General features: G+C 41.0%; 1 protein-coding gene across 1 annotated transcript in view; it reads left to right on the top strand.

Moving 5' to 3' along the window:
• Nucleotides 1-25584, top strand: part of LOC140716709 (uncharacterized) — an 82663-nt gene that overhangs the window by 35959 nt on the left and 21120 nt on the right. Inside the window, exons 4-6 of the mRNA XM_073029522.1 lie at nucleotides 12927-13087; nucleotides 17879-18074; nucleotides 20214-20300. Of these exons, the coding sequence (XP_072885623.1) occupies nucleotides 12927-13087; nucleotides 17879-18074; nucleotides 20214-20300 (444 nt within the window). The remainder of the gene's footprint in view (nucleotides 1-12926; nucleotides 13088-17878; nucleotides 18075-20213; nucleotides 20301-25584) is intronic.

Below are 25584 nucleotides of genomic sequence, written 5' to 3'. Positions count from 1 at the left end.
CAGGAATTAATCAGATAGTCAGCATGGCTTTGTTAGGGGTGGATCTTGTTCAACCAATTAGTTTGAAATTTTCGAAGAGGGAACAGAATTTATTGAATGGACAGTGTGGTGGATATAAATGACTTGGATTTGACAAGGTCCCATACAGGAGACTGATCTTAAAGGTTGGAGCCCTTAGGATCCAGGGAAAGTTGGCAAATTGGATCCAGAATTGGTTTGGTGTTTAAGAGACAGAATATGGCCATGGCTCAATTTATCATAATGTGAATTAAAAAGTGAAATTCTTTTTTGATAATTAGATTAATTAGCAGAAAGTGTTTATTACCCTTTAGAAATCTTAGTAAGATCTTGAAAAGTTTAAATTGTAATTGATAGTTCTACAAAGTGTATGTTGTCCTGAATTAGTTTTTAACGATCACTAGGTGAGTGTTTAACTGAAGCACAGCACAAAAAGTGCATGGACTAGTAAATGACAAAATGTACGATTAGGAAAAATACTTTTATCTTTATCCTTACTCTATACTAATAAAAAGGAATTTTGCTTAAGCAACAAGTTAGTTATGGATGAGAAGACCATTCAGAACCTTTTTATAATTCATCCAGAGATCTATTTGTATAAACAATCCCGTGGCATTTATTGTCCATCTAGATATTATTGGATAATAATATTACATATGATTCTATTCTATTCTATTTAGAAATTTATTTCTCACATTGTGAAAAATCTTGCGTCACCAGTTGTAAAATTTACTTTTACTGGTTTAAACTTCTTTGCCAATTTCAGCTTCCAATAAAATTTGAAGTGATGTTCCTTTTACATTCCCTGGTAAAAATACACCATCATTCACTGACTCCAGTCTGAGTAAAAAGCCAAAATTCCCCTAACCCAGACATCAGCTGAGAGAGGTCATTGTCATTTTGATATGTAAAGCAAATGTTTTTTTTTCAGTTTTCTCCATAAACTTGGTACAGAATATCTTACTTTGTTCATCTACCATTCAATCTCTGTTTCTTTTGACATATTCTAGACCAGGAATTCCCAAACTGTTTTAAGCCATGGACCAACACCATTAAGCTAGGAGTCCGTAAACCCCAGGCTGGGAATACTACTCTAGACAAATTGATAGATCTATTGATCGATTGATTCATTCATTTAGAACATTGTGTAAGCAGAAAATAAATACATTTATTTACCTTTATAAAGGCATTTACTTTGGAATATACTGGGTGGCACGATAGCGTAGTGGTTAGCGCAATGTTTTACAAGCAACCCGGGTTCAATTCCATCTGCTGCCTGTAAGGAGATTATATGTTCTCCCTGTGACTGCATGGGCTTCCTCTGGGTCCTCCGGTTTCCTCTCACAGTCCAAAGACATACCTGTTGGTAGGCTAATTGGTCATTGTAAATTGTCCCGTGATTAGGCTAAGGTTAAATCAGGGGTTGTTGGGCGGCCCGGCTCAACGGACCAGAAGGGCCTATACGGCGCTTTATCTCAATAAATAAATAAATACAACCTGAATCTGTTGGTGAAGCAGATACAAATCAGTTCTTAGAAAGGAGTTCAACAAATCTTTGAAGGAGAATAAGGTGAAGTGCCACAGATAAAAAGCAGAAAAGGTTATCCTGATTTGGGTAACTATTTCTAAGAGTTGGTCTTTGCACAATAGGTCCCTTTGTATCATTTCATGCTTCTTTGTAGCATTGTAATAACTGCCTGTTGCAGAACAATCCAGAAATAACAGAACAAAAATGGAGAGTATTAGATGTCCTCTACCACTGCTAAGACTCCTTCAACAATTTCTTTCTAACGATCCACCTCCGTCTCCTTATTCCTTCATTACTACCTTTTGGCCAATTTTGCTTTAATCCACTTTTGTGCTATAGATTCAACTTTTATTTGTTATGTTTGCAGTGGACTATACTGAGATATCTTACTGTTTCTAAAATACCATTTTACTTAATTGGTTGTCACAACATTGAATTAAGTAACGAGTTCAGAATCAGAATCAAAATCAGGTTTAATATCACCGATTCACGGTCATGATATTTGTTGTTTTGCAGCAGTAGTTCATAAAAATTAATATCTCCATCTGGTTTGGGAGCAGTTGAACCCAGAAATCCCTACAAAGCACTGCGAGAACAGCTGAGAGGAACATAGGGGTCTCCCTACCATCCTCTGGGGACATTCATCAGGAGCGCTGCATACACAGGGCCCTTGGAATTATCAAGGATCCCACCCATCCATCCAGCATCCTATTTGGCTTTCTACCATCAGGCAGGAGACTCTGATGCATAAAAACAAGAACGGTCAGGATGGGAAACAGTTTCTTCCCTCAGGCCGTTAGGCTTCTGAACTCCCTGCCGCATTGTATTCACAGTGTCACCGGTTAATCTGTTCCATACCTTAGAATATTTAATATTAATGTACTTTAGTTTGTTATTTGTGATTCACCTGTAGATTTTATCCTTACATTAATAAGTTATCGTGTGTTATGTGTGCTACTGTGCTTTACACCCTGGTTCTGAGAAATGTTGTCTCGTTTCTATATATGTTGAATGGTTATATGCATTATGTATATGTATATAGTTAAATGATAATAAAATTGTCTTGACATGACATGATAAATTGTAATAAGAATATATAAAAATAAATAGTTCAAAAAGAGAGCAAAATAGTGAGGTAGTGCTCGTGGGTTCATGAATCATTCAGAAATCTGTAACATTTCCTAACTGTTACAATATAATATGTAACATTATGAGTGGTATAGACAGGATTAATGTAAGCAAGCTTTTCCCACTGTGGTTGGGTGAAACTAGAAGCAGAGGTTGGTTTAGGTGAAGTATTTAAGGGGAACCTCGGGGGAACTTTTTCAATCAGAGGCTGGTGCGAGTGTGGAACCATCTGCCAGAGGTTCATTTACAACATGTAAGAGAAGTTTTGATAGGTACAAGGACATGAAGGATATGGAGGAATATGGTCCAGGTGCTTTTGTGCAGGGCTGGGATTATACACACATAATGCATATTCAATATACTGAATAATAGAACATAATAGAATAATAGATGGAGCATAGTCTATTATTAACTTCTTCGATTGAAAATCAATTAATTAAAACTAGGATCCAGTTTTATATATATGGTGATAAAACTGGTAAATTACTGGCTAATCAATTGAAAACTGCTTCAGTTGTGACCGACCGACCAACCAGGTGTGAGCCACGGTGGCAGGGCCTCTGGCACTGAGTCTGACCCTGTGGTGCAGAAGGGTGGGACGGAGAAGATGAGAGCTGTCGTCATTGGAGACTCTATAGTCAGGGGAGCAGACAGGAGATTTTGTGGATGTGAGAAGGAAGCCAGCATGATTTGTTGCCTCCCGGGTGCCAGGATGTCTGACCAGGTGCATGACATCCTGGTACGAGAGGGAAAGCAACCAGAAGTCGTGATACATGTTGAGACCAACGACATAGGCAGGAAGAGGGATGAGGTCCTGAAGTGTGAGTTTCAGGAACTAGGCAGAAGGCTGAAGAACAGGACCTCAAGGGTGGCGTTCTCAGGATTGCTGCCAGTACTACATGATAGTGATGGTAAGAATTGGAGGAGATGGCAGCTGAATGTGTGGCTGAGGAGTTGGTGCAGGGGGTAGGGTTTTAGATTTTTGGATCACTGGGATCTCTTCTGGGGAAGGTGGGACCTGTACAGATTGGATGGGTTGCACCTGAACTTGAGGGGGAGTAATATCCTTGCTGGTAGGTTTGCTAGCATGGTTCGGGAGGGTTTAAACTAATTTGCAATGGGGATGGGACCCGGAGCGATAGAGCAGTGAAAGAAGTGCATGGAGTAAAGCCAGATCTAACATACAGAGAGGTTTTGAGGAAAGAGAAGCAGAATAAAGAGTGTAAAGGTAGTAAGCTAGAAGGGCTAAAGTGCGTGTACTTCAATGCAAAAAGCATCAGGAACAAAGGTGATGAACTGAGAGCTCGGGTACATACATGGAATTATGATGTAGTGGCCATTACAGAGACTTGGCTGGCACCAGGGCAGGAATAGATTCTCAATATTCCTGGATTTCAGTGCTTTAAAAGGGATAGAGAGGGGAGAAAAGGGAGAGGAGGGGTGGCATTACTGGTCAGGGATACTATTACAGCTGCAGAAAGGGTGGGTAATGTAGCAGGATCCTCTTTTGAGTCAGTATGGGTGGAAGTCAGGAACAGGAAGGGAGCAGTTACTCTACTGGGGGTATTCTATAGGCCCCCTGGTAGCAGCAGAGATACCGAGGAGCAGATTGGGAGGCAGATTTTGGAAAGGTGCAAAAATAACAGGGTTGTTATCATGGGTGACTTTAACTTCCCTAATATTGATTGGCACTTGATTAGTTCCAAGGGTTTAGATGGGGCAGAGTTTGTTAATTGTGTCCAGGATGGATTCCTGTCACAGTATGTTGACAGGCCGACTAGGGGGAATGCCATACTAGATCTAGTATTAGGTAACGAACCGGGTCAGGTCACAGATCTGTCAGTGGGTGAGCATCTGGGGGACAGTGATCACTGCTCCCTGGCCTTTAGCATTATCATGGAAAAGGATAGAATCAGAGAGGACAGGAAAATTTTTAATTGGGGAAGGGCAAATTATGAGGCTATAAGGCTAGAACTTGCAGGTGTGAATTGGGATGATGTTTTTGCAGGGAAATATACTATGGACATGTGGTCGATGTTTAAGGATCTCTTGCAGGATGTTAGGGATAAATTTGTCCCAGTGAGGAAGATAAAGAATGGTAGGGTGAAGGAACCATGGGAGACAAGTGAAGTGGAAAATCTAGTCAAGTGGAAGAAGGCAGCATACGTAAGGTTTAGGAAGCAAGGATCAGATGGGTCTATTGAGGAATATAGGGTAGCAAGAAAGGAGCTTAAGAAGGGGCTGAGAAGAGCAAAAAGGGGGCATGAGAAGGCTTTGGCGAGTAGGGTAAAGAAAAACCCCACGGCATTCTTCAATTATGTGAAGAACAAAAGGATGACAGGAGTGAAGGTAGGACCGATTAGAGATAAAAGTGGGAAGATGTGCCTGGAGGCTGTGGAAGTGAGTAAGGTCCTCAATGAATACTTCTCTTCGGTATTCACCAATAAGAGTGAAATTGATGACGGTGAGGACAATATCAGTGAGGTTGATGTTCTGGAGCATGTTGATATTAAGGGAGAGGAGGTGTTGGAGTTGTTAAAATACATTAGGACAGATACGTCCCCGGGGCCTAACGGAATATTCCCCAGGCTGCTCCACGAGGCAAGGGAAGAGATTGCTGAACCTCTGGCTAGGATCTTTATGTCCTCGTTGTCCACGGGAATGGTACCGGAGGATTGGAGGGAGGCGAAAGTTGTCCCCTTGTTCAAAAAAGGTAGTAGGGATAGTCCAGGTAATTATAGACCAGTGAGCCTTACGTCTGTGGTGGGAAAGATGTTGGAAAAGATTCTTAGAGATAGGATCTATGGGCATTTAGAGAATCATGGTCTGATCAGGGACAGTCAGCATGGCTTTGTGAAGGGCAGATCACGTCTAACAAGCCTGATAGAGTTCTTTGAGGACGTGACCAGGCATATAGGTGAGGGTAGTGCAGTGGATGTGATCTACATGGGTTTTAGTAAGGCATTTGACAAGGTTCCACATGGTAGGCTTATTCAGAAAGTCAGAAGGCATGGGATCTAGGGAAGTTTGGCCAGGTGGATTCAGAATTGGCTTGACTGCAGAAGGCAGAGGTTCATAGTGGAGGGAGTACATTCAGATTGGAGGGTTGTGACTAGTGGTGTCCCTCAAGGCTCTGTTCTGGGACCTCTACTTTTTGTGATTTTTATTAATGACCTGGATGTGGGGGTAGAAGGGTGGGTTGGCAAGTTTGCAGATGATACAAAGGTTGGTGGTGTTGTAGATAGTGTAGAGGATTGTCGAAGATTGCAGAGAGACATTGATAGGATGCAGAAGTGGGCTGAGAAGTGGCAGATGGAGTTCAACCCGGAGAAGTGTGAGGTGGTACACTTTGGAAGGACAAACTCCAAGGCAGCGTACAAAGTAAATGGCAGGATACTTGGTAGTGTGGAGGAGCAGAGGGATCTGGGGGTACATGTCCATAGATCCCTGAAAGTTGCCTCACAGGTAGGTAGGGTAGTTAAGAAAGCTTATGGGGTGTTAGCTTTCATAAGTCGAGGGATAGAGTTTAAGAGACGCGATGTAATGATGCAGCTCTATAAATCTCTAGTTAGGCCACACTTGGAGTACTGTGTCCAGTTCTGGTCACCTCAGTATAGGAAGGATGTGGAAGCATTGGAAAGGGTACAGAGGAGATTTACCAGGATGCTGTCTGGTTTAGAGAGTATGGATTATGATCAGAGATTAAGGGAGCTAGGGCTCTACTCTTTGGAGAGAAGGAGGATAAGAGACATGATAGAGGTGTACAAGATATTCAGAGGAATAGACAGAGTAGACAGCCAGCGCCTCTTCCCCTGGGCACCACTGCTCAGTACAAGAGGACATGGCTTTAAGGTAAGGGGAGGGAAGTTCAAGGGGGATTTTAGAGAAAGGTTTTTCACTCAGAGAGTGGTTGGTGTGTGGAATGCACTGCCTAAGTCAGTGGTGGAGGCAGATACACTAGTGAAGTTTAAGAGACTACTAGACAGGTATATGGAGGAATTTAAGGTGTGGGGCTATATGGGAGGCAGGGTTTGAGGGTCGACACAACATTGTGGGTTGAACAGCCTGTAATGTGCTGTACTATTCTATGTTCTATGTTCAATGTTCAGTTAAACGCCAGATTATCAAGATTCATAAACGAGATGGTGCCCTGATGGTTGATCATGATGAGATAAACAAAGCTTTTCAAGAATTTTACAATTCTTTATATCAATCAGAATCTCCTGACGACCCCACTATAATGCATGAATTTTTAAGGAAACTGAATATTCCGAAGTTATCAGCCAATGAATGTTTAACATTAGATGCATCTATTATGGAAGAAGAAATAAAAGAGGCTATTTTTTCTATGAATTCAGGTAAAGCTCCTGGTCCGGACAGTTACACAGTAGAATTTTTAAAATCCTTTTCTACTATACTCTCTCCTTGGTTATGTAAAATTTTTAAGGATGCATTAACCATAGGTAAATTACCACAATCTTTTTACGAAGCCTCTATTTCCCTAATTCTTAAAAACATAAAGATCCTATTGAATGTGCATCGTATAGGCCTATATCCTTGCTGAATGTGGACTCTAAGATTTTTTCTAAAATTTTGGCAACTAGATTGGAGAACATACTACCTCAAATTATCTCTGTTGACCAGACTGGATTTATTAAAAATCGTTATTCATCTTTTAATATTAGGAAATTAATTAATATAGTTTACATTCCTTCACCTAGAACTCCAGAGTGTGTCATCTCACTGGACACTGAGAAAGCGTTTGATAGAGTTGAATGGCCATATTTACTTAGTACGCTTGAGAATTTTAATTTTAGTCCGAAATTTATATCCTGGATTAAATTGATATATAATACCCCTTTGACTTCGGTATTTACCAATAATCAAAGATCTCCCTTTTTTCAATTGTTTCGTGGTACTCGGCAAGGCTGTCCTCTTAGTCCTTTATTATTCGACATTGCTTTGGAACCTTTAGCTATTGCAATTTGTGATTCACCCAACATTTCTGGCATTACCCGTGGGAATGGGACATACAAGCTATCATTATATGCAGATGATTTGTTACTATATATTTCCAATCCTGAGAAATCCATTCCTGCAGTTTTATCTCTGCTTGCTCAGTTTAGTAGCTTTTCCGGCTACAAACTGAATCTTAATAAGAGTGAACTACTCCCATTAAATATGCAAATTCCAATTTATAAACATTTACCATTCAAATTGGTCACAGATAATTATACTTATTTAGCTGTTAAAATTACTAAGAAGCATAAGGACTTATTTAAATTTAGGTTTAAACTCTTATCAGTCATGATCTTATTGAGTGGTGGAACAGGTTCTACTCTTGAGATGGAGAAGATAGCAAAGAGAGGAAAGCAATAATGCTTAATTGCAAACCAAGTGATGATATAAACCAAGAACTGATGTGTCTCTAAGATGTTCCGGAACACTTCAGATATTGATTTTAGTGCTTCAGCCCCCTGATTTTCTGCTGCAAAGCCAGCATCCTACATTTCCTTTGAGCACATGCCAGCGAGCTGCCTTCGTATTTTGAGGGACGAGCTTGCAGACGGTTAAGAATCATGTTGTTGTAGAGTTCCATGGAAACCAGAAACTAAAACTGAAGGTTCAGGTGAACCTTTAAAAAAACCTGGTAGTTCTACCTTGATAAAAAAAATTTAAATCTGGTGGGATATCAGCTCATGTAGTTGTCTCGGGGTCAGTAGTCCAAGCTAGTTACTTAACCAATAGGTTCTGAGTTCTTCTTCTGAATTCCTTCCTGAAGCGAACAGACAGTGAATATCAGATTATGTGTATTACTGTACTTTCAAAAGATTTATATGTCATGAAATTTGTTGCTTTGTTGGCAGTAGTACAGTACAAGACAAAAAATTACTATAGGTTAAGAAATATATAAAAAATAAATAGCACAAAAAGAGAGCAAAATAGTGAGGTAGTGTTCATGGGTTCATGAATTGTTCAAAAAAACGATATTAGAGAGGAAGAAGCTGTTCCTGAATTGTTGAGTGTGTGCCTTTAGGCTTCAGTACCTCCTCCCCGATGGTAACAACGAGAAGAGGGCATGTCCTGGGTGGCGAGGGCCCTTAATGGTCGATGTCGTCTTCTTGAGTTATCGACTTTTGAAGATGGCTTTGATGGTGGGGAGGCTAGTGCACATGCTGAAGCTGGATGAATCTATAACTCCCTGCAGCTTTTTCTGATCCTGTACATTGGAGTCTCCATACCAGATGGTGGTGCTACCAGTTAGAATGTGCTCCACCATATATCAACTTCCAGTAATGCCCCCCAACCCCCTTCTTCATCATTTCCCATCCTCTTTTCCCTCTCTCACCTTAACTCCTTGCCTGCTCATCACCTCCCTCTGGTGCTCCTCTCCCTTTTCTTTCTTCCATGGCCTTCTGTCTCTTTCACCAATCAGCTTCCCAGCTCTTCACTTCACCCCCCACCCCCAGGTTTCACCTATCACCTTATGTTTCTCTTTCCCCTCCCCCAGCTTTCAAATCTAATCTTCAGCTTTTTTTTCCAGTCCTGCCGAAGGGTTTTGGCCTGTAATGTTGACTATACTCTTTTCCAAGATGCTGTGTGGCCTGCTGAGTTCCTCCAGCATTTTGTATGTGTTGCTTGGATTTCCAGCAACTGCAAATTTTCTCTTGTTTGTCCGCTATATATTTGGTAGAGTTTTTGGTGTCATACCAAATCTCTTCAAATTCCTAATGAAGTATAGTTTCTGGATGCCTTCATCATAAATGCATCAACATATTGCGCGCAAGATTGATCCTCTAGCAAGCTGATGCCCAGATACGTGAACTTCCCACAGCGGATCCCTCAATGAGGTCTGGTGTATGTTCCCTCAAGTTCTCCTTCATGAAGTCTGCAATCAATTCCTTGGTCTTACTGACGTTGAATATGAGGTTGTTGTGACACCACTCAACCAGCTAATCTATGTCACCTTTGTATGCCTTCTTGTCACCATCTGAGATTCTGCCAACAACAGTTTGATCATCATTGAATATATACTGCATTTCAGCCGTGCTTAGCTACACAGTCATGGTTGTAGTGAGAGTAGAGCAGTGGGCTAAGCACACATCATTGAGGTGCACCAGTGTTGATTGCCAACAAGTAGGAGATGTGTATTATTTCTAAATAGAAACCTGAAAACAGCAGTGACCTGTGGGTAATATTCAAATGAATTATTAGTTAAACTATGTTGGTATTATTAATTGTGGAATGAATGTTGTCCAACATAAATTTCATTGAAATCTATTTCATTCAACTGAATGAGGTGACTTCTTAACTCCTGTCCAATGTAGCAATCCATTGCCCCTCAGATTTTGGATTTAAATCCTGGGTTGGACAACCTGTGCTTTGAAATTAAACTTGTTTTTGCTCTGGGCTACACTACTGAGAATTAAATGTATCTGAGTAAAACTTATTGTTGAGAGTAATCTATAATAAGTTGCGTGAATCACTTAATTTAAGTCAGTCACCATCCTCAACTGGAAAAAGGACGTGGTCCAAACTTAAGTTTGTGAACTGGACTGTTTGTAATTATAAATATTTTAATGTTATTTTCAGAGGAGTTAGAGGAAAGGACATAATTAATTATTTCACTGAGCTGCATAATATCAGTTAAGTCTGGAAAATGCCCTCTTCTCATTACTACCATCAGGAAGGAGGTACAGGAAACTGAAGATGCACACTCAACATTTTAGGAACAGCTCTTTCCCCTGTTTGATCAAATTCCTGAATGGTCCATGAACCATGAACACTACCTCATTAACACGAAAGATCCTGCAGATGCTGGAAATCTTGAGCAACACACACAAAATGCTGAAGGAACTCAGCAGGTCAGGAAGGGAGTAAACAGTCGACGTTTCAGCCCAAGATCTTCATCAGGACACTCGTTACTCCTTGTTTTTGCATTATTTATTTGGTTTTAGCATTGTACTGCTATCACAAAATGAATTTCACATAATATAAATCAGTGATAATAAATATAATTTTAGTTTTGTTTCCAGAATTAAATCAGCGGATAGTACTAAATTATTGAATCAAACTTGTGATATCTTCTGTGAGTGTGTATGTGTGTACCTGTGTCTGTATTCTTTTATGAGATTCATGGTCTCAAATTCTGCTATCTGGCCACATCTTAATTTGCATTGTCCATGCCATCAATACCACTGCTTGTTCTGGCAAATCCATTTTAATATCCTTACTTTTGCCAACACCCTCCCAATCACTGAACTCTCCTCCAGGACTTTAACCCTCTGAAATATCACAAATACACTACAATTGGGAGCCATCCCTTATTTCAGAACTTCCAGCCTAAATCTTTGTCTCCATGCCCCACTTCTTCCTTTAAGACCATCCTTAGAAACCAGTCCGTTCACCAGGTTTCTGACCAAACTTTGTAAACAGCTCTGGGGGAGTTTTGTTATTTTTATTGTACAATCAAGTCGAAGCTTTGAATTGGTGTGCATGTACATATGTATACTGATCCAGAATTTCCTCAGCCCCTCTGCAATAGTGTCAGACAGTCACTGCGTAAACCATATGGCTTGACTGTTGAATAGCAGCAGTACCAGTCTTGTGCAAGGTTAAGCCTTTCTCTTGCAACTTGTAGAGCTGATGTAGGGGAGAAAGTTCTGGTGCGTGGGAAGGGTCATGAGTCAGAAGCAGTTTTGCAGCGAGAGTTAGGTGCTGTCTGTTGTTAAGGGGATGGTTGAGTGAGGGCACTGGCTATTTAAGGGACTGCCGCTACTGGATTATAAAGATGGAGGAGTTTTAGAGGGTGATGGGCACGTGGAAGGAAGGATTCAGATTTTTGGTCAGAGGAGACACACGCCCTCTCGTATGACCCATTTCTGCCCGAGGGAAATGGTGCTGGCTCCTCACTCTATCTATGCCTTTTATCATCCTATATACCTCTAACAGTCGCCTCTCACCCTCCTTTGCTTCAAAGAGAAATGCTCGATCAACCTTTCCTCATAAGACCTCTCTAATCCAGGCAGCATCTTGGCAAACCTCCTCTGCACAAGTCCAGCTACATCAATTCCTGTGTACAACACACAACATCTTGAAGTTTTAGAGATGGCACGGTAGGATAGCAGTTAGCACAGTTGATTTGCCACTGTCTGTAAGAAAACCTTATGATCATGTCAGTTTCCTCTGACATTCCAAAGATGCATGGTTGGGGTTAGTGAGTTGTGGGCATGTTATGTTGGCGCCGGAAGCGTGGCAACACTTGCGGACTGCCCCCGGCACAACTGTGGACTGCGTTGGTGTTGACGCCAAATGACACATTTCACTGTATGTTTTGATGTACGTATAACAAATAAAGCTAATCTTCAATTTGCAGGTCACACCTTCACAATGGTTGTGTGCCTGACTTCACATTACTTCACAGGGATCCAGCTGAGCCCAGAGTCAGGTGCTGAGAAATGTGAGGTAAACTACTTCCCCTGTTCTCTACCCCCCTCCCCACAACAACACCTAAACCCCCACTTCCCTGACCTCATGAGATATCCCCAACCTTCCACTCACAGATCTCCTGACCTGCTTTTAAGTTGCACTGTTAAAAAGTGGAAATCATAACAGCTGAGTCACACACAGCTACACCCTCTAACTTCTAAAATCAAACACCTATTTAGCAACCTGCGCCTTCCTTCAGTTCAAGTATGAGTTCATTGTCATGGGCGTACATACTCAGGGTGTAAATGCCATGAAAATAAGCTTTTTGCAGCAGCCACACAGTACATCACAAACAGGACAAACTTAAATTAACATTGACATTAATTATAACTTCTACAACAAAATGAACGAAATAAATATAACAAAATTAATGTAAATTACAAGAGAGTAGTGTAAGGTAGTGTAAGGTCTTATCAGGTCTGTTCAGAACATGATGGCAGTGGAGAAGAAATTGTTATTGGACCTTTATGTTTTTATTAATTTTTATTTAAAATATATATGAAAATCCTTCTATTTATTTTTTTTCTTGCCAGACTAATCGAAACTGAAGATTGTGAGGGCAGCAATGAAACATTTCTATGGACTGGGAAATGTGACAAATGTGGTTTTCATGCGGAAACATGATTTAAATGTAGGAACAATGTAATGTAGGAGAAAGCATGATCTCCATTGTGCTGTGTACAGTCACTTTAAGACACTCTGCAGTGCACCACACAAAGACTGTTGCAAGTTTGGCGCTTAACGTTCTCTTTACGTTCTGCAGTAGGTATGGCGGTGGAAGGGAAGAAACACAGCTTGGTCTGGAGGCAAGCTGGAGATAGTGTCACCCTGACTTGTAAATACCAATTTAGATCTGATCCGAATGGCTACTTGGACATCGAGTGGACGATCAAAAGTAAAAGCTGGAATGAATCAGATAACATGGTAAATAAATATACAAGACTTAGGGCGAAGAGATACTGAAGTTTTTTGCATTTTCAAATTTTGATAACTCACATAGATTAACAGAAGTCACAGAAGACGGGAGCAGTGGTGGAAGTTTGTTAATTAGTCTACATCCACCCTTTTATCTAAAATGTTTCAGTGAGATCACTTCTTCAAAGTTCAGAGTTCAGATTAAATTTATTATCAAATACATTTTGTTTTCTTGCGGGCATACACAATATATCCAAGAAACGCAAAAGAATCAATGAAAAACTGCACCGAACAGGAAGAACAAACAACCAATATGCAAAAGACAATAAACTGTGCAAATAAAAAAGAGAAAAAATAAATAAGCGATAAATATTGAGAACATAAGATGAAGAGTTCTTAAAGGAGAGTCCATAGGTTGTGGAAATAGTTCAGTGATGGGGTAAGTGAAGTTGAGAGAAGTTATCCCCTCTGGTTCAAGGGTCTGATGGCTGAGGGATAATTACTGTTCCTGAACCTGGTTGAGTGGGTCCTGAGGCTCTTGTACCTTCTTCTATATGGTAGCAGTGAGAAGAGAGCATTGCCTTGTTGATGGATGCCGCTTTCCTGCGACAGAGCTCCATGTAAATATGCTCAATATGGGAGGGTTTTACCCATGATGGTCTGGGCCATATCCACTACATTTTGTAAGGATTTTCCATTCAAGGGCATTGGTGTTTCCATGCCAGGCAGTGATGCAACCAGTCAATATACTCTCCACCATACATCTGTAGAAGTTTGTCAAAGTTTTAGATGTCATGAGTGTCATAGAAAAGTCTTAACTGAAAAATTCCAATGACTATGGACCCAACCTGTTACAATATCCCTCATAAAACAACCCAAAATGTACCTGCAATCAATCAATCTCATGACTCTTAAAACCTTTTTGGTGATAGTCACATTGTTCCTGTGCTGTGCATTTGTCACTGCAGTGGAGTTGAAGGCTGGGAAAAGGTGCATTTGAATCCAACCTACCAAGTCACCATGGATCCCATATGACTTAATCTTCTGGATCAGCTGACCATGAAGCACCAGTCTGAAAGACTACCAATATTAGCCTTGAATGCAGTCAATAACTCGGTCTACAAGTTCTCTGTGGTAGAGAATTCCTTCCTTGTCTTTATCTTGAAAGGGCAACCTCTCATCCTGAACCTATGCCTGAGTTCTATTTCCATTTACAAAAGGAATTGTTATCTAAACATCCATGTTTAGGTATTGGGCGTCAGATGTGGGAAGTCCTGGAGACTCCCAGCCTCCCGGACGGCCATATCTGCGCCAGGTGTGTCGAGCTGCAGCTAGTTAGGGACCGTGTTAGGGAACTGGAGATGCAGCTCGATGACATTCATCTGGTCAGGAAAAGTGAGGAGGTGATAGAGAGGAGCTATAGGCAAGTAATCACACCGGGGCCTCGGGAGATAGATAAGTGGGTAACATTCAGGAGAGGGAAGGGGAAGAGTCAGACACTAGAGATTACCCCTGTGGTTGTCCCCTTAACAATAAGTACTCCTGTTTGACATTCATCTTGACAGTAGACACACTCACACTCAGTGTGAATCCACACTCAGGTTGGAGGAAAAACACCTTATATACCGGTTGGGTAGCCTCCAACCTGATGGCATAAACATTGACTTCTCTAACTTCCGTTAATTCCCCTCCTCCCCTTCTTACCCCATCTCTGACATATTTAGTTGTTTGTTTTTTTTCTCTCTCTCTGCCCATCACCCTGCCTATTCTTCATCTCCCTCTGGTGCTCCCCCCTCCCCGTTTCTTTCTCCCGAGGCCTCCCGTCCCATGATCCTTTCCCTTCTCCAGCTCTGTATCAGTTTCGCCAATCACCTTTCCAGCTCTTAGCTTCATCCCACCCCCTCCAGTCTTCTATCATTTCACATTTCCCCCTCCCGCCACTACTTTCAAATCTCTTAGTATCTCTCCTTTCAGTTAGTCCTGATGAAGGGTCTCGGCCCGAAACGTCGACAGTGCTTCTCCTTATAGATGCTGCCCGGCCTGCTGTGTTCCACCAGCACTTTGTGTGTGTTGTTTGAATTTCCAGCATCTGCAGATTTCCTCGCGTTTGCTCCTTCTGGACCTTCCTATTTGGCCTATTAGTCTGACATCGGTAGTTGGAAAGTTATTGGAGTCAATCCTCAAGGACGAGGTTATGAAATACCTCGAGGTGCATGACAAGATAGGCCCAAGCCAGCATGGTTTCATAAAGGGAAGATCCTGCCTCACCAAACTCTTGGAATTTTTTGAGGTAATCTCAAAAAAAGGTTGACAAGGGAGAGGCTGTGGATGTTGTGTATTTGGATTTTCAAAAGGCCTTCGATAAGGTGCCGCACAAGAGGCTGCTTAATAAGATGAGAACTCATGAAATTACAGGAAAGATATTGGAATGCGTGGAGCATTGGCTGATAGACAGAAAGCAAAGGGTGGAAATAAAGGGATCCTATTCTGGTTGGTTGCCAGTTACTAGTGGTGTTCCGCAGGGGTCAGTGTTGGGGCCGCTTCTTTTTGCACTGTATATCGATGATTTAGTTTATAGATTAAATGGCTTTGTGGCTAAGTTTGCGGATGACACCAAGATAGGTGGAGGAGCAGGAAGTGTTGAAGAAATGGAAAGGTTGCAGCGAGACTTGCTCAGTTTCGGAGAGTGGACAAAGAAATGGCAGATGAGATACAATGTTGAGAAATGTACGGTTGTACATTTTGGAAGAAGAAATAATCGGGCAGATTATTACTAGATGGGGAGAAAATTCAAAAATTGGAAGTGCAAAGGGACTTGGGGGTCCTAGTGCAGGATACCCTAAAGGTTAACCACCAGGTTGGATCGGCAGTAAGGAAAGTGAATGCTATGTTGGCATTCATTTCAAGAGGAATAGTGTATAAGAGTAAGGAGGTGTTGATGAGGCTCTAAGGGGCACTGGTGAGACCTCATTTGGAATACTGTGTGCAGTTTCTTGGACTCTTGGACTGTATTCATTAGAGTATAGAAGAATGAGAGGGGATCTCAAAGAAACATTTTGAATGTTGAAAAGGTTGGACAGAGTAGATGTGGAAAGGCTGTTTCCCTTGGTGGGTGAGTCCAGGACAAGAGGCCACAGTCTTAGAATTAGAGGGTACCCATTTAAAACAGAGATGAGGAGAAATTTTTTTAGCCAGAGGGTCATGGATTTATGGAATTCATTGCCACATACAGCTGTGGAGGCCCGATCATTGAGGGTGTTTAAGGAGGAGATTGATAGGTATCTAATTAGTTAGGGTATCAAGGGATATGGGGAAAAAGCCGGAAATTGGAACTAGATGGGAGAATAGTTTAGCTCATGGTGGAGTGGCAGAGCAGACTCGATGGGCCAAATGGCCTACTTCTGCTCCTTTATCTTATGATCTATGAACCTGTCCAACTGTCTTTTAAATGTTGTTATTGTACTTGCCTCAACTACTTCCTCTGGCAGTTCATTTCATTAAAGGTTCAAGGTACATTTATTATCAAAGTATACGTGCAGTATGCAACTCTGAGATTCATCTTGTCCAGACAGCCATGAAACAAAGAAAACAATGGAAGCCATTCAAAGAAAAACATGACCCCCCCCCACCACGCACAAAAAAAACCAAAACACGCAAACGGCAACATGAAAATCAACCCCCCCCTTGCTTGAAACAAAAACACTAACAAATTTCCTGCTGTATTTGGAAAAAAAAAGATGGTGTTGGTTTATTACAGTGAAAAGCTTGTCTTACATATAAAAGCAAGATGCAATGTTAAGGCTTTATGAAGCACTGGTGAGGCCTCACCTGAAGTACTGTGAGCACTTTTAGGCCTCTTATCTAAGAGGGGGTGTGCTCCCATTGCAAACGGTTCAAAGGAGGTTCACAAAAATGATTCTGGGATTGCAAGGCATCATATGAAGAGCATTTGATAACACTGGGTCTGTACTCACTGGAATCCAGAAGAATGAGGGGTGTCATCATTGAAATGCCTCAATAGAGTGGATGCGGAGAGGATATTTTCTATCGTGGGGGAGTCTAAAACTAGAGGACACAGCCTCAGAATAGAAGAATGCCCTTTTAGAACGGAGATGAGGAGCAATTTCTTTAGCTGGAGAGTGGTGAATCTGTGGAATTTGTTGCCAAAGGTGACTGTGGAGGCCAAGTCTTTGGGTATATCAAAGGTAGAGGTTGATAGATTCTTGACTAGTCAGAGCATGAAGGGATACAGGGAGAAGGCGGGAGATCGGGGTTGAGAGGGAAAGTGGATCAGCCATGATAAAATGGCGGAGTAGGCTTGATGGGCCAAATGGCCTAATTCTGCTCCTATGGCTTTTAGTGTTATATTGTTCATATGGAGGTGTCTTCAAGTTTCTATTAAATCTTTCCTTTCTCACCTTAAACCTATATCCGCTGGTCTGATTCCCAAACCCTGAGGAAAAGACTGAGTGCATTAGCCCTATCTATGCCTCTCATTATTTTATACAACTCTATAAGGTCACCACTCAGTCTTTAACACTGCATCGAAAATTGTTCTAAATCATAAAGTCTAATTGATGAATAGTGTTATATAAAGGAGCTTGATTGTTAAGCAGTTCCTTGAATGGTTTGAAAGATTGAAAAGAAAATCACTACTGAACCTGATTGGACTGAGTACCTTTAGCTTTCAATAATGTCTGTTCCATTCATCATCCCAAAATCCAGGGAAAGATGAATGAAGACGCAGGTTGGTGTTGGTGTGAAACATTCCTAAAGTTGTAATTCCTACCTTTTCTGCAGATAATAACACTTTCTGGGGGAAAGGTTTATAAAACCCTTCGGAATCAGAATATCTCTTTTGTATCTGGAAAAGGGGACCATGGAGATGCTTCTCTGAATTTTGAATCACTTGTTGCTGCTGACAGTGGAATCTATTACTGCAAAGTGAAGACAGAGCAGGATCTTCATCAAGAATCTTGGAATTTAACTGTCCAAGGTAGGACATCATGTCACTGTGCTTATAATGTGGAATTCAAATGCAAAACAGAGTAACGTGGTGATCTTGTCTCAATTCACTGAACTCTGCTCAATACTGATTTGTAAAGGTGTTGCATGGAGTTTGAATGTCCTCCCTATGACCTGGGTTTTGTCCTGGTGCTCCAATTTCCTCCCATAACCCATGTGAACCCAGTCAATCGATAAGGAGCATGAACAGGGTGAAATTGATGTGCATATGAGAGGGAATAGGTTGCAGAGAAGTTAGTGGGAGGAATGGAATTGATGGGATTACTCTGTGTGTGATGTAGATTAGAGAGACCAAATTACCTCATATAATACAAAATAAGCAAAATATAAATATGAGCATAACCTTACGTCGTACTGAGTTTTGTTGTTGTTTTTCCTTCCCGTGCCCTGTGGTGCATCAGTCAGCAAACTTTCCATTTTTTTAGCATGTGTCTGTTTTTTGTGAGGTCAGGTTGCTAGCTCAATGCTCAACCCAGCATGGATGGAAAGTGTGCAAGCAGCCGGCCAGATTTGAACCCCGGACTGCTCGCCTTGTCACTACACCACCAGCCACCTACTGAGTTTTGTAGCACCTTTATTAATTATTCACAGTGACAATTCACTCTGCTTTTCCACAGAACAAAGACCTTCTGAGCATTCACTTTCCTCAGTTAAGAGTTAAACATTGTTCTTGGAGTCAATTTCTTCCCTTATGCTCCTTGTTTATTGGATTGTCTCACCCACGTAAAAAGCTGGGATTTCTCTCATATAGATTCAATATGACACCATATTTAAGAGGCACCTGCATGTTCCTAACACACATTCATTATTCAACAATAGATAGTGATGCTGGATGTCTGTCACTCACTCAGTTGCATAAATATTGTGGGCATAAGAGCAGTTCTGGATATTCTGTTGTGAGTGACTCACCTCCTCAAAACCTTTCTACTAGCTATAAGGGACACCATGAGGGAAGGGAATGTGTTTGACTTGCTTCAGTGGGGTTCAGTCCAAAATTCAAGGGGCTTAATATCCAGGACAGAGCAGCCTGTTAGAATGGCAGCAAGGTTCCATCACCGTATCTGCAACTGGCAGCAGGTGCATGGTAATGCAACCTAAAGTTACCAGTGATGGAGGAGAGGATGTTGAGCCTTAGTGCCATGTAACAAGCTGTTTCATCCTGGGTATTAAGTCCCTTGAGTTTTGGACTGAACCCATTGAAGGAGATCAAACACTAAATGTTCTTGTCCAATTTACATACTGCTCACGTGGAAAAAAAAACAATTCTTCATTATTGTTGATTTTAAATCTTGGGGCCCTTACCCACTGTGGCAGTATCTTAAGCACCAAACAGTTCAAACAAGGAGTTCACCAGCACCTTCACAAGTGTAATTACAGACAAGCAATAAACACCAACTAGCCAGGAAACCATTGAATTAATAAAAAATATCACAGGTATCCACAAACTGCTTTGAGTTAATTAAAATTAGCCCTGTTATATTTGCATTCACAATGGGTTAAATCACTACTGCATGAAGAGAAGTGAAATCAGCCCTATCCAATCTCATCTATTCTTTAGTTGAAAGGTATGATATACTGGGATGACTCCTGAGATTCTCCAGAGCTAAGCAGACAATGATCACTGTCTTGGCTCTTTCAGGAAAGATGCTACCAGGGATGTAACATTTCATAAATCAAATCCAGGTGCAGGTTACTGGGACCATGAAAAATAATAGTTCGGCATGAGCTGAAGAGCTTGTTTTTGCACTGTACTGCTCTATGGGTTATGACTCTAAATAATTAAATGGTTGAACTTTCGAAGTATGTGGATTGAGGAAGGGAAGACCAAGGAAAGATAAGCCCTGGCCTAAAAGGCAGCTTCAGGGTCTGTTGTATTCCTTGAGGAAAATTGAAATTTGGTTCAATTAGCTTCTGTTATTCAATCCAGTACTGTAGCTTTGCACTGATCCACCATATGGGTTCTATCTCCCAGAAGACAATTTCAGAATAGTTCTCAATAACATTGTTTTGCAGTTAGCTTCTTATCTACAAATGCTTTCCATCTCAATTGTTATTTCCTAGTATTTTTATAAATCTATTTTGGTTATATTTATTTAATTGGGAATGCCAGGTAAAGAGCAGAAATCGGAAGATGAAGACATCACCGTAGCTCCAAATAGCAACACAACGTCTGCAATGAACAGCACAGAAAGCTCAGGTAAGGTGGCCTTCAAATTGCCCAAGGTGCAGTAGTTAAGGGTAAAGCAAGAAAGAGGAGTTTGTATTTACTGTATAACCACACATTTCTCAAGGTCAGTATGTCTCAACACGCTTTACAGCTACAAATGTTTCTTTGAAATGTAAGACAAGTTGTATATTGAGGACCTCCAATGGTCAGGGTCAGCCATGGATATCAAGTCACAGCTGTCTAAGCCAGGGCAGTAAAATAAGGAGAGCAAGTTGTTGTCCATGCAGCAGCCTCCCCCCTCCCACTTTCCATGCAGCTGGTGAATCCAAGGGAATGGCAGACACTGATACAGTTTGCCACCAATTGCAGGAGTTGCCAGTCAGCGTTGAGCTCAATGTAGGACTGCCTTAGGGACTCCAACTCCAGATTTTTCACTCAGGGTTTACTCCCAAAGCCTCCCCCATGAGAGGGTATAGCCACAAGGCAGCAGAGGTTTGAAATCAGAGTTTTCCTTCTCCTAGAGAAGCTGCTAACCATGGCTGACAAGCCCCATTTGTCTGAAGCAACTGGTTTTGAGGTATCCGTAACCAACCTTTGTCCCTTCTCCTGTCAGTAGAAACAGTTCCACCAGGCTTAGTAGCTAAGCTACACGTTAAGGCCAGGAGCTGGACTTGGTTGTCAGAGGCCATTTGAGATGCACGCCATTGAGAGCATTTAATAGATAGTGGGAGATTATCCTCACTGTCACCCCCGGTGATAACAACCTTAAGGAACCAGAAGCTGTATAGGAAGCATAATTTCAAAATAAAGTCCCATAGATAATGACCTTATAAAGAGCAAAAGGTTTCCTTTAGTGGAAGAAGTACCAGAGGCATCACTATTGGTTGGGTCAACACGTACAACACGCTGGAGGAACTCAGCAGTTCAGGCAGCATCCATGGAAATGAGCAGTCAACGTTTCGGGCTGAGACCCTTCCTCAGGACTGAAGAAGGGTCTCGGCCTGAAACACTGCTCGTTTCCACGGTTGCTGCACAACCTGCTGAGTTTGTCCAGCGTGTTGTACGTGTTGATTTGACCACAGCATCTGCAGTGTACATTGTGGTTACTTTTGGTTGGGACTTGGAACAAACTAACTAAAAGATTAAATCGTGGTTTTTAAAGTGATCACTAACCATCTCCGCCTCAAAGGAAATTGAGGCTAGATTGTCAGTGATGGTCATGCCGGCAATCCCAACAACTGACAGATGAATAGAAAAGAATGAAAGATTTACTTATACAGTAAGGAAACAAGTCCTTTGACCCACTGCATCAAACATTAATTTCCCATTTTCACTAAACCTACACTAATAACATTTTTCCTAACTAAACTCTCTGATTCTAGCATGTTCTTACAAGCAGGGGTAATTTAGAGTTGCAATTAACTTATCAACCCACAAATCATTGAGATGAAATAGGAAACCAGATCTCCCAGGAGAAACCTAAGGAAAATGGCCCAAGGTCAGGAATGAACACAGGTCATAAAAGCTGTGAGATAATAAGCCAGAAAATAGAACATAGAACAATAGAATATAAGATGAGACTGCTGAGCCCTTAATATACTGTATGTGTCAAGCACAACACAAAATTAAGCAACAAACAAGAGAAGATCCACAGAAGCTGGAAATCAGAATAACACACACAAAATGCTGGAGGAACTCAGCAGGCCAGGCTGCATCTATGGAAAAGAGTAAATAGTCGATGTTTTGGGCTGAGGCCCTTCATCAAGACTGGAAAAAAGATATGAGAAGTCAGAATGAGGTGGGGGGGAGGGGAGGAAGAGATGCAAGGTGATAGGTGAAACTGGGAGGGGGAGGGGTGAAGCAAATTGCTGGGAAGTCGATTGGTGAAAGAGATACAGGGCTGGAGAAGGGGGAATCTAATAGGAGAGGTTAGCAGACCATGGGAGAAAGAAAAGGGGGAGGAGCACCAGAGGAAGGTGATGGACAGGTAAGGAGATAAGGTGAGAGAGGGAAATAGGAATGGGGAATGGTGAAGGGGGCAGGGGACACTACCATTCAGGGCACCAAATAGCCCTTCCAGGTGAGGCGACTCTTCACCTGTGAGTCTTTTTGGGGTCACATATTGTGTCCTGCACTCCTGGAGTGGCCTCCTGTATATTGGTGAGACCTGATGTAGATTGGAAGACCACTTTGCCAAGAACTTTTACTCTATCCGCCAGAAAAAGCGGGATCTCCCAGTGGCCACCTATTTCAATTTCACTTCCCATTCCCATTCCGACACGTCATTCCATGGTCCCTTCTGCTGTGGCGATGAGGCCACACTCAGGCTGGAGGAGCAACACCTTGTATTCTGTCTGGATAGGCTCCAATCTGATGGCATGAACATCGATTTCTCAAACTTCCAGTAATTGCACCCCCCTTCACCATTCCCCATTCCCATTTCCCTCTCTTCCCTTATCTCCTAACCTGCCCATCACCTACCTCTGGTGCTCCTCCCCCTTCCCTTTCTTCCATGGTCTTCTGTCCTGTCCCATCAGATTCCTCCTTCTCCAGCCCTTTATCTCTTTCACGAATCAACTTCTCAGCTCTTCACTTCACCCCCACTTCCAGTTTCACCTATCACCCACTACCTTATTATTCTTCCTCCCCTCCCCCACTCTGTTGCTCTGACTTCTCCCCTTCTTTTCCGGTCCTGAAGAAAGTTCTTGGCCCAAAACATCGACTGTTTGTTCTTTTCCATAGGTACTGCCTGGCCTGCTGAATTCCTCCAGCGTCTTGTGTGTATTACAAAATTAAGCTAAATTGTTCTGCCTGCCCACAATCCACTCCCTCCATTTCTTGCATATCCATACATCCAACTAAAGGTCTCTTAAACATCACTATCATTTCTGCCTCTGCCAATCTCCTGGGAACTCATTCCAGACACCAATACTTACTGTGTAGAAAAAACTTGCCTTGCATATCTCCCTTAAACTTACTTCCTCTCAGTTCAAGTGTATTTGACAGTTATACCCTGGCATAAAGATTCTGTCAACCCTATCTATTCCTCTCAAAGCTCTAAAATCTTCTACCATGTCTCCCCACAGCCACGGATGCTCCAGAAAAAAAAAACAACACAAATTTATGCAACCTGTCCTTATAACTCATATCCTCTATTTCTGGTCAGCATCTTTGTAAACCTCGTTTTTAACTTTTGCAAAGCTTCCAAATCCTTCCTATAACCAGAACTGCACACAATGCTCTAAATCAAGGGTTCCCAGCCATTTTTATGCCATGGACCCCTACCATTGACTGAGGGGTCCGTGGAACTCCAAGTGCAGCCCAGTTTTATATAGCTGCTACATAACATCCTTACCCTTATACTCAAAACCCTACCAATGAAGACAAGCATCCCATATACTGTACCTTCTTTGGCATGGGTGACCCTACCAAGAGCCAAGGAATAAAGCCCTAAACTCCAGCCAACATAGCTCTCCAGGTCATTGAGGCATGACAAACCATGACAAGGCTGTGCTCCTCTTCGAGGATTATCTGTAATTGTGCTGTCCAAAATCTTATTTAATTTCTATAAATTTGCATCGCAGAACAATTAAATAAAAATTCTTTCTCACAGCTTGGGAAATAGCTAATAATTGAATGAAATTGTAAATGCAGCATTGCTGAAATAATTACAATTATCAATAGCAAGGTTTGTTTGCTTATTTTGAGTTAATTAAAAATATACTGAGATAGTTATAGAATGCACTTTCAATCTTAGGATTTTCACTACCTTTTTCTTTATCTAATTTGAATAAACAAATAACTAATCCTATAGTCAAATATACATTGCGAATTTGGTTTCAATTTCGTAAATGTTTTGGTTTGAATAAATTTATTTTATCATGCCCTATAATATCTAACTATTCTTTTCAGCCCTCTCTTATGGATCAAGCTTTTCTTTTATGGAAAACAAGAGGTATAACATGTTTTCATGATTTGTTTTTGGATGATAGCATTATGTCCTTTGAACAGCTATCTAATAAATATAATTTACCTAAAACCCATTTTTTTAGATATTTGCAAGTTAGAAATTTTTTGTACAATGAGTTACAGTCTTTTCCGAAACTATGTCCATTGGACATTACGGAAAGAATTTTAGCTCTGAACCCTTGTCAAAAGGGTTTAGTAGCTGTTATTTATAATATGATCATGAAAATACAGCCAGAAATATCAGAAAAAATTAAGAAAGAATGGGAAGAAGAACTTCATTGTCTTATATCCACTGAGCAGTGGGAGAAAATTTTACTATTAGTCAATTTGTCCTCTATCTGTGCTAAACATGCCCTAATACAATTTAAGGTTGTACATAGAGCTCATATGTCTAAGGATAAACTTGCTCGATTTTACTCTTATGTTAATCCAACCTGTGACAGATGTCACTCTGATGTTGCTTCATTGACCCATATGTTTTGGTCTTGTCCTTGTTTACAAAACTACTGGAAAGATATTTTCAGTATTATTTCAAGAGTTTTGAATATCAATCTCCAACCACATCCTTTTACTGCAATTTTTGGTTTACCAATGGTGGATAATAGTCGTTTATCCTCTTCATCTCGATGAATGATTGCATTTGTTACATTAATGGCTAGAAGATCTATTTTATTGAATTGGAAAGAAATTAATCCTCCAACTATATTTCAGTGGTTTTCTCAAACTATCTCTTGTTTGAGCTTAGAAAAAATTAGAAGTGTTGTTTTTGATCCTTCAGTTAAATTTGAAGAAACTTGGAGACCATTTATTCAACATTTTCATATGAGTTAAATTGTCTTTTCCTAAACCTCACTTTGATTATCCTTAATTATTTGGATGGAGGTTCGGAGTTATTGGCGCTACTGTATGTATTTAACATTATGCAATGGCCCATGTTGGTTAGTGTTTTCTTTCTCTCTTTTTTTGGGTTTTTTTTTTCTCTTTTTGTCTCTTTTGTTCATAAATACCATGAGTTTGGGAGGCTATATATATTGATGATTATATATTTGAATGTCTACTTAAAATATTAGTTATGTACTCTCAAACACTTTGTATTCATGTTTCATTTATGCTTGTTTAAAAAATTAATAAAAAGATTTAAAAAGAAAAGAAAGAAAGAATGCACTTGGCACATTGATTGCCTAATATACCAAAACCACCAGCCCGAGGAGTTGAAAAAGACTCAAACGTCATTAAGCTGATTGTTACACAATCTTCACACCTAGGTATAAACATTTGTTTAACTACAAACTTAACAGTTTATCTTAAGTGAGGTGCAGGTGATCACTGCTGCTATTTCAACCAT

This window comes from Hemitrygon akajei, chromosome 26 (assembly GCF_048418815.1).
Source record: "Hemitrygon akajei chromosome 26, sHemAka1.3, whole genome shotgun sequence".
In the NCBI taxonomy this organism is placed as follows: domain Eukaryota; kingdom Metazoa; phylum Chordata; class Chondrichthyes; order Myliobatiformes; family Dasyatidae; genus Hemitrygon; species Hemitrygon akajei.
Note: the sequence above shows the minus strand (reverse complement) of the source record. Positions and strands in the feature narration are given on the sequence as shown.